An 8,394-nucleotide genomic window follows, 5' to 3' on the forward strand; every position below is an offset into this window, starting at 1 on the left:
TGGAAAGGAAAAATATTTATGCTTTCATGAGAACTACAAATTTGCTTCGGTGAGAAATATAATTGTGCTTCTTGGAAATGGAAAAATATATGCTTCCACGATAAGCTTACTTTCGTGAAAGGCACGATTGTGCTTCTCAAAAAAGGAAAGAAAGTAAAAAAAAATGAACATATTTTTTCTTTGAAAGATACACCAAAAAAAAATCTTCAATTTTACTTTGCCCCACTCCTTTGAACCAAATGCATGAACATGTTTTTTAAGTCGTCAAAACATATTCAAAATGAATCTTATTTGAAAACCCTGGTCACGCGAAACACTAATATGAAAAAAACTTAATTTAAACTTTTTGTTTAAAGGATACATAAGTTAGAAAATCAAAAAGCTAAAATGAAAATCACCCGAAAAGAAAAGCTAAAATAAGAAACCCGTGGACCTGCGTGCCCTCTCCCTGATGAAGAAGGAGAAAAGCAGAATGAGAGGTTCCGCTTGCTCCAAAGACCTCGTCAACCATTCTACTCTTCTGGCTACTGTTGTGCCCACAACTGGATAGCGATGTGAGGCTACTGTTCTGCCCACAACTGGGGAGCGGAGCGGGGATGGAACTGGAAGGCTACGTCTTCATTGCCGGCGAGGGCTAGGATCTTCGTCTCCGCCCAAGCTCACCCCCCCTTCCATCCCTCCCACACCCGGCGGCGCGCGCGGCGACGGTGCCCCTCGCTCGCCGTGGACTGCCGGCGGCGGCGACGATGTAAGGCAGCCAGCCAAGTACTGGAGTATGATTTATTCTCAAATATTCATTACGGCAATTATTACCACCCAATTGATTTCCCCCAATTGCCACCCTTCACTGTTTCTGACAAATATCTGGAATCAGTCTGCAGTGTAGTAGTTGTTGATAATGCTTGTTCGTGGTGACATACTTAGCATATGCTCTTTCATACTCCCTCCGTCCCAAAAAGCTTGTTTTAGATTTGTGAAGATACGGATGTACCGTCTCAAAAAGCTTGTCTTAGATCTGTCTACATACGGATGTACCTAGACACATTTTAGTGTTACATCTATATTTAGATAAATGTAAGACAAGCTTTTTGGGACGGAGGTAATAGAAGATACGGCACCACACAAACTTTTAGCCTTCTAGAGTCAACATTCTTGTTACGTGAGTAAATCCTGAAGTGGACATCGTTGACGAGGTCTCTTAGTTACGGAAATTATATGTTGACGTTTCCTAGCGATTCCCATGGAACCAAGTTACCTGGAACTGCCACCTTAGCCAATTCTCTGAAAGTAGAGCATGTCAAATAAGTTCCTTCTGTCTTGCTTGCCTCAAATTTCCTGATCTCTGCTTTCTTGAACCTGAGATGTCACATTACCTGCAGAGCATGTATGTTCAGTTATTTGGTCGAGTGTCATTTGTTCTTATCTGTTAATAACACTAAATTTGCCGCAGTTGATGGCAACTGCTCGCCACTAGCTTAGTGGACTAACAGTTTAACTAATACATCACTTATTCATTTTGCAGTGGCCATTCTAATGATATTTAGGAAGGTCACCACCAAAGGCATTAGCAATTTTCAGAAATAATGGCAGAGATTGTAATTCTTCTAGCCATTAAAAAGATCGGAATCGCCTTGGCAAGTAGAGTGGCAAACCAGGCCAACGTGCAGTTTGGAAAGTACAAAACACAACTACAAGAGCTACATGGCAGTATGGGTCGTGTTGCGAGGGAGCTTCGCATAATGCATGAAGTGCTCTGTCACATGGATATTCGGAACCGCAACAATCAAGTTTATGACGGCTGGTTGGAGGAGGTACAGAAAGTAGCACATGTGATGGAGGACATGGTGGATGAGTACTTATATCTAGTTGGTCGGGAACATGATATTGGGTCTTGTTTTTACCTGAAAAAGGGCTTCAGAAAATCCAGATCTCTGCTTTCTATGAACCAGTTAGCTTTCAAGGTGAAGGAAATAGAGAAAGACCTTAGTCACCTATCAGAGACAAACAAACGTTGGGTTCCCATGACAATCAGCGGGGCCACGAGCAGCTGTGATTACATTGTCAAGAGGGGCCAAGATCTAGCAAATATTTCACGTTCCCTTGATGAAGAAGATCTTGTGGGGGTGGCTGAAAACAGAGAAAAACTTGAGCAGTGGTTGGCAGATGATGATTTGGAATGCTCGGTCATAGCGCTGCTTGGAATGGGAGGGCTTGGTAAAACAACTTTAGCTGCAAATGTCTACAGGAATGAGAGAAAGAAATTCCAATGCCATGCCTGGGTCTCCATCTCTCAAACTTATTCTAGAGAAGATGTCTTGAGGAATATATGCAAGGAACTTTTCAAAGATAATGTCAGTGTTCTATCTAAATCTGCAGCTATGGACATCACATGCCTTGAGGAGACACTGAAGAGTTTTCTGGAGCAACGAAAGTACTTGATCATATTGGACGATGTTTGGACTCCAGAAACATTTGATGATTTGTCTAGGATGGTTATTCATAATGATAAGGGAAGTAGACTGATAATCACAACCAGGGAAGGCGATGTTGCTGCACTTGCCTCTCCAGGACATATCTTAACACTAGAAGCTTTACGAGAAGATAAGGCATGGGATCTCTTTTGTAAAAAAACATTTCCAAAAGAAACAAATCATGATTGTCATGCGGAGTTAAAGCCTTTGTCCAGGGAAATAGTTAGCAGGTGTAAAGGCTTGCCTCTTGCTATTGTGTCAGTTGCTAGCCTCTTGCGTGTGCGTGAGAAAACTGTGGAAGAATGGAGAAGAATAAATAACCAACTGAGCTGGGAGATAATTAATAATTCGAGGCTCGACCACATAAGGAATGTTTTGCATCTGAGTTTCATCTACCTTCCAACGCACTTGAAAAGTTGTTTTTTGTACTGCAGCTTATTTCCAGAAGACTATCTTCTCAAAAGGAAACAACTTGTAAGGTTATGGATAGCAGAGGGGTTCATCGAGGGGAGGGGTGAAAGCACATTAGAAGAAGTAGCAGAAGGCTATCTGAAGGAGTTGGTTGATAGAAACATGCTACAACTTGTCGAGATGAACTCATTTGGCAGGATAAAAGAATTCAAAATGCATGATATATTACGTGAACTGGCAGTTGATTTGTGCCAGAAGAACTGTTTTGGTGTTTCACAAGAGGCTAAATGTGAGGCGTCTCTTGAGATGGATGGACACCGATTGATACTTGACAAAATAAACAATGATGTTCAACAGTCATTTTCTGGTTTACAGCAACTTCGAAGTGCGATTACAGCAGGCGATAGTAAGTCACCATTCACTCTACTACCTCTGCTATGTAAGGAGTCAAGATATATGACAGTGCTAGAATTAAGTGGTATACCCATCAAGAAGATTCCAGATGCTATTGGAGATCTTTTTAATCTCCGCCATTTGGGTTTGCGTAATTCAAAGGTGAAAATGCTCCCAAGGTCTGTTGAGAAGCTTTCAAATTTGTTGACACTAGACCTTTGTAAATCTGACATACATGAGTTGCCTAGTGGGATTGTGAAACTTAAGAAGCTCAGGCACTTATTTGTTGAGAAAATAATGGATCCAGATTGGAGAAACATCAATCATCTCAGTGGTATGTGTATCCCCAATGGACTCGGGAATCTAACAAACCTGCAAACACTACAAGCATTGCAAGTACAGGATGAGTCCCTTAGACATCTAGGGGAGCTGAGGCAACTGAAAAGCTTGAGGTTATTGAATGTGAAGGGAATCTACTGCGGACGCATCAGTGAATCTCTAGTTCAAATGCGGCATTTGTCGTTGCTATCTGTGAATGCAAGTGATGGGAATGAGGTTCTCTTGTTGAATGTTCTCCTGCCAAGCCTACAAAAGCTAAGATTGAGAGGACGGCTAGCGGAAGGTGCATTGGATGAGTCTCCTCTCTTCCAAGCTGTCGGAGGGCAGAATTTGTATGAATTAGTCCTATCTTGGTCACAGCTGACAAAAGACCCCTTGCCGTCCCTTTCTCGGTTGTCAAGCTTGACGCGTCTACATTTCACTAGAGCATACACCGGAGAGCATTTGTCATTTCTCACGGGGTGGTTTCCCAAGCTAAAGGTTCTCTCTCTGACAGACCTCCCTAATTTGAAACGTCTAGAGATACAGCAAGGTGCCATGGGGTCCCTGGAACATTTATTCCTAATCAGACTCAGCAGCATGACCGAGGTCCCACCTGGCATTGAGTTCGTCATGCCTCTCGAGTATCTAGGCTTCCACGAAATCACCGACGACTTCTTGTATTTGCTGCGCCATTGTTCTGCGATTCAAGGGACGCGGTTGAGGTACTCTCTGCGAGATTGAGCTACCACTGCTCTGGAAATGTGTGGGTACGTAAGCTAGCCACAAACCAGCCAACTAGTAGCCCTATTTTTTTTTCTCTTAAGATGTTGATGTGATACGATGTTGTTTATGTAGGTGTCGTCGGCCGGAAGGAAGATGCTTCCACTTTTCGGTTTCCTCTGTTTCTTTAAGATGGACTACTGCACTTTTTGCTGTTAGTTCCACTTCTACTTATCGTGCTTCACTTCTGCTGCAACTGCCTGCATTTGGTAATGCTACTGTTGATTGTGTGCTCGGTTGTAGGGTGTGACAATGTTGCCTACTGCTCAATTCCGACTGTGATTGTTAAGACTGCGAGTGAGTTGTGTTTCCATATTCAGACTAGCGCAGCGCTTGCTGCCAGTCCCACATCCTGCTGTTGTTCGTGTGCTTGTTGTCAAGTATGATAATATTTCCTGTTAGTTATTTTCCCTTGTGGCTTACAAATAAGGCGACACTTACTGTAAGGCTGAGACCGAGTGTTATTTTCATATTCAGACTAATTGCATTTCCACGACACCGTTCCTGAAGTATGTACTGCTATTCATGTGTGCTATTTCAGCTGCGGATGTTAAACTTAAACACTTTGATTTGCATTTATTAATAATGCTCGGGTATTCATTTCCGGTATGTTATGGCTACTGTCTCTAGTTTTTCCTGTTGTAACTTGCTACCTTGGTCTGTTTTATATCTCTTATTTTGGATCTCCGCATGGTCTTCTTGAGCAATAATAATACACTGATGCAATGAGGGGACACACTGCCGGCTCTCACTCCAGCCTGCCACCATTGATGGTTGCTCCAAAAGGGATGATGCACCGAGCTGGAAGGGGCCAGTGTCGATCATCATCGTTTGTAGGCAGTACCTTTTGGGAATTATGCATCTCGTATTCCTTATACTAGATAATGATTTGTGCCTTTTCTTGATGTAGGGCCAATGGGTTAGCTAGGACCTGCCACGGAAATGGGTAGGAACTCATATGGAAGTGTATCTCATGACACTGTTCTGGTGTCACAGACTGTTAACATGCTTCTCGATGCCACCTGTTCCGAAGAAGCAAAGCAAAACCAAATTCTGCCTCCACTTGGGCATCTGAGACACTCATGTGCTCTCGTTTATGTGTCCCATGATCAAAAAAGAGAAGCATGTATGTAGATATTTATAGATGTTGAATAGAAGGGAAGAGTCGCAAAAAAAAAAAGCAATGAAAAATTATGACAGGTGGAAATATTTAAGAGCCTAGCTGCACATAAATAATTGTGTGTATGCGCGCCTATCATATGATAATCGGAGTTGTTTCATTGCTTGCATGTTACTCTAGACCAACATGGACCTCAAAGCATCTTTAGACGCACAATAAATATAGAGATATCAGAGGACTCATGCAACCTTTTTTCATCTAGATGTAAACGTAAAAGTATACAGTCGTACAGTGGGGTTTACAGTTAGTAAACTATGGGGGGCTTAGTTAAAAATATGACCAATTTGCAAAAAGAAAAAAAAGTTAAAGAAAATGACCATCCGTATACCATCTGATAGACTTGCCAAAAAAGGGCTGACCTCACTAGCAGTTAGAGCATCTCCAAGAGTCGCGCTATATAAGCGCCGCGCTCGAAATTTTGGGTTTTTTTTTTGCACGCGTGCAACCGTTCCAGGAGCTCCAGCGGAGGCGCAAAAACCGCGCGCGGCATAAGTCGTTCAGCATGCGATCCGAAACGTCATCGCATGACGTTTATTTGTTGTGCTTGCTCCCACGCGCTCTACACTCGAGCGCCCGCTCGCGACTTTCACCTACCCCTATCTAGGCACTGGCGCCGCCGCCCGCACCACCCCATTTTTTCCGGCGACCATTCCGGCGCTTTCCCACCCTATCCCCGCGCCGCCGTTGCTTCTTCCGTCTCCCTCCAGTCGCCACCGCCCCTCGCGCACGCCATTCCTTCGACGAACAGCGCCCGACCCCCCACTACCGCTCGACGCCCACAAGGTGTTCGACAAAACGCTTGCAAGGTATGTATTGCTTCAACTTCACATTTTTTACATGAATTTGGTGCATGTTGTTTGTAGTTTTTATAGCCTAGTTTAAATTGAACATTGTAGATGAGTTCGTCATATGATTCTTTCGAAGAAGAATTTGATATTGAAGAGTAGGAGGATCTTGCAATGATCCTAGCTATGCACATCAATAAAAAACCGAAGCAGAGTGGTTCGGTTAAGGCTCGACAGAAATTTGGAGGGATAGAATCGATGCCCACAACAGATTGATGGGACATTATTTTGTGGATAATCCCGTGTACCCCGAGTCGTACTTCCGGCGCCGGTTTAGGATGAGCACTGAGTTGTTCAGGCGCATTGCAGAGAAACTAGCGAGCCATGATCGATTTTTTCAGCAAAGGAGGAATGCCGCCGGAGAGCTCGGGCATAGCACCTTTTAAAAGGTGACAGCCGCTTTGCGTATGTTGGCATACAGTATTCCGGTTGATCTAGTTGATGACCACTTGGCCATGGGTGAGAGTCAAGCCATCATGTGTGTCAAGCGCTTCGCAGTCGGAATTGTGCAAGTGTTTGGCCTGGAGTATTGCTACCTCTTAAGCACTGCGTTTGTTTTCCCCGAAGAGGAAGGGATGATGCAGTAAAGTAGCGTAAGTATTTCCCTCAATTTTTGAGAACCAAGGTATCAGTCCAGTAGGAGGCTACGCGCGAGTCCCTCGTACCTGCACAAAACAAATAAATCCTCGCAACCAACGCGATAAGGGGTTGTCAATCCCTACACGACCACTTACGAGAGTGAGATCTGATAGATATGATAAGATAATATTTTCGGTATTTTTATGATAAAGATGCAAAGTAAAATAAAAGCAAAGTAAAAAGCAAAAGAAATAACTAAGTATTGGAAGATTAATATGATAAAGATAGACCCGGGGGTCATAGGTTTCACTAGTGGCTTCTCTCAAGAGCATAGGTATTCTACGGTGGGTGAACGAATTACTGTTGAGCAATTGACAGAATTGAGCATAGTTATGAGAATATCTAGGTATGATCATGTATATAGGCATCACGTCCGAGACAAGTAGACCGACTCCTGCCTGCATCTACTACTATTACTCCACTCATCGACCGCTATCCATCATGCATCTAGAGTATTAAGTTCATGAAAACAGAGTAACGCCTTAAGCAAGATGACATGATGTAGAGGGATAAACTCATGCAATATAATGAAAACCCCATCTTGTTATCCTCGATGGCAACAATACAATACGTGCCTTGCTGCCCCTACTGTCACTGGAAAAGGACACGGCAAGATTGAACCCAAAACTAAGCACTTCTCCCATTGCAAGAAAGATCAATCTAGTAGGCCAAACCAAACTGATAATTCAAAGAGACTTGCAAAGATAACCAATCATACATAAAAGAATTCACAGAAGATTCAAATATTGTTCATAGATAGACTTGGTCATAAACCCACAATTCATCGGTCTCAACAAACACACCGCAAAAAGAAGATCACATCGAATAGTTCTCCACAAGAGAGGGGGAGAACATTGTATTGAGATCCAAAAAGAGAGAAGAAGACATCTAGCTAATAACTATGGAGCCGTAGGTCTGAGGTGAACTACTCACACTTCATCGGAGGGGCTATGGTGATGATGTAGAAGCCCTCCGTGATCGATGCCCCCTCTGGCGGAGCTCCGGAACAGGCCCCAAGATGCGATCTCGTGGATACAGAAAGTTGTGGCGGTGGAATTAGGGTTTTGGCTCTGTATCTGATCATTTGGGGGTACGTAGGTATATATAGGAGGAAGGAGTACGTCGGTGGAGCAACAGGGGGCCCACGAGGGTGGAGGGCGCGCCTGGGAGGGGGGGGTAGGCGCGCCCCTACCTTGTGGCCTCCTCTTTTGTTTCTTGACGTAGGGTCCAAGTTTCCTGGGTCTTGTTCGTTGAGAAAATCACGTTCCCGAAGGTTTCATTCCGTTTGGACTCCGTTTGATATTCCTTTTCTTCGAAACCCTAAAATAGGCAAAAAACAACAATTCTGGGTTGG

At 43.6% G+C, this 8,394-nt stretch overlaps 1 protein-coding gene across 2 annotated transcripts; it reads left to right on the top strand.

Moving 5' to 3' along the window:
• The first annotated feature begins 488 nt into the window (after window positions 1-488).
• On the top strand, window positions 489-5,556 carry LOC119303359 (disease resistance protein RPM1-like). Of its 2 annotated transcripts, none has more exons than XM_037580482.1 (3): window positions 489-773; window positions 1,523-4,363; window positions 4,452-5,556. In XM_037580482.1, exon 2 carries the CDS (start codon window positions 1,584-1,586, stop codon window positions 4,335-4,337), a length of 2,754 nt encoding a protein of 917 aa, XP_037436379.1. In that variant the 5' UTR covers window positions 489-773; window positions 1,523-1,583; the 3' UTR covers window positions 4,338-4,363; window positions 4,452-5,556. The 2 variants fall into 2 exon arrangements, with proteins under 2 accessions (XP_037436379.1, XP_037436378.1); XM_037580481.1 differs by having other exon boundaries at window positions 489-748.
• Window positions 5,557-8,394: the final 2,838 nt, after the last annotated feature.

Source organism: Triticum dicoccoides, chromosome 5A (assembly GCF_002162155.2).
Source record: "Triticum dicoccoides isolate Atlit2015 ecotype Zavitan chromosome 5A, WEW_v2.0, whole genome shotgun sequence".
NCBI lineage: Eukaryota > Viridiplantae > Streptophyta > Magnoliopsida > Poales > Poaceae > Triticum > Triticum dicoccoides.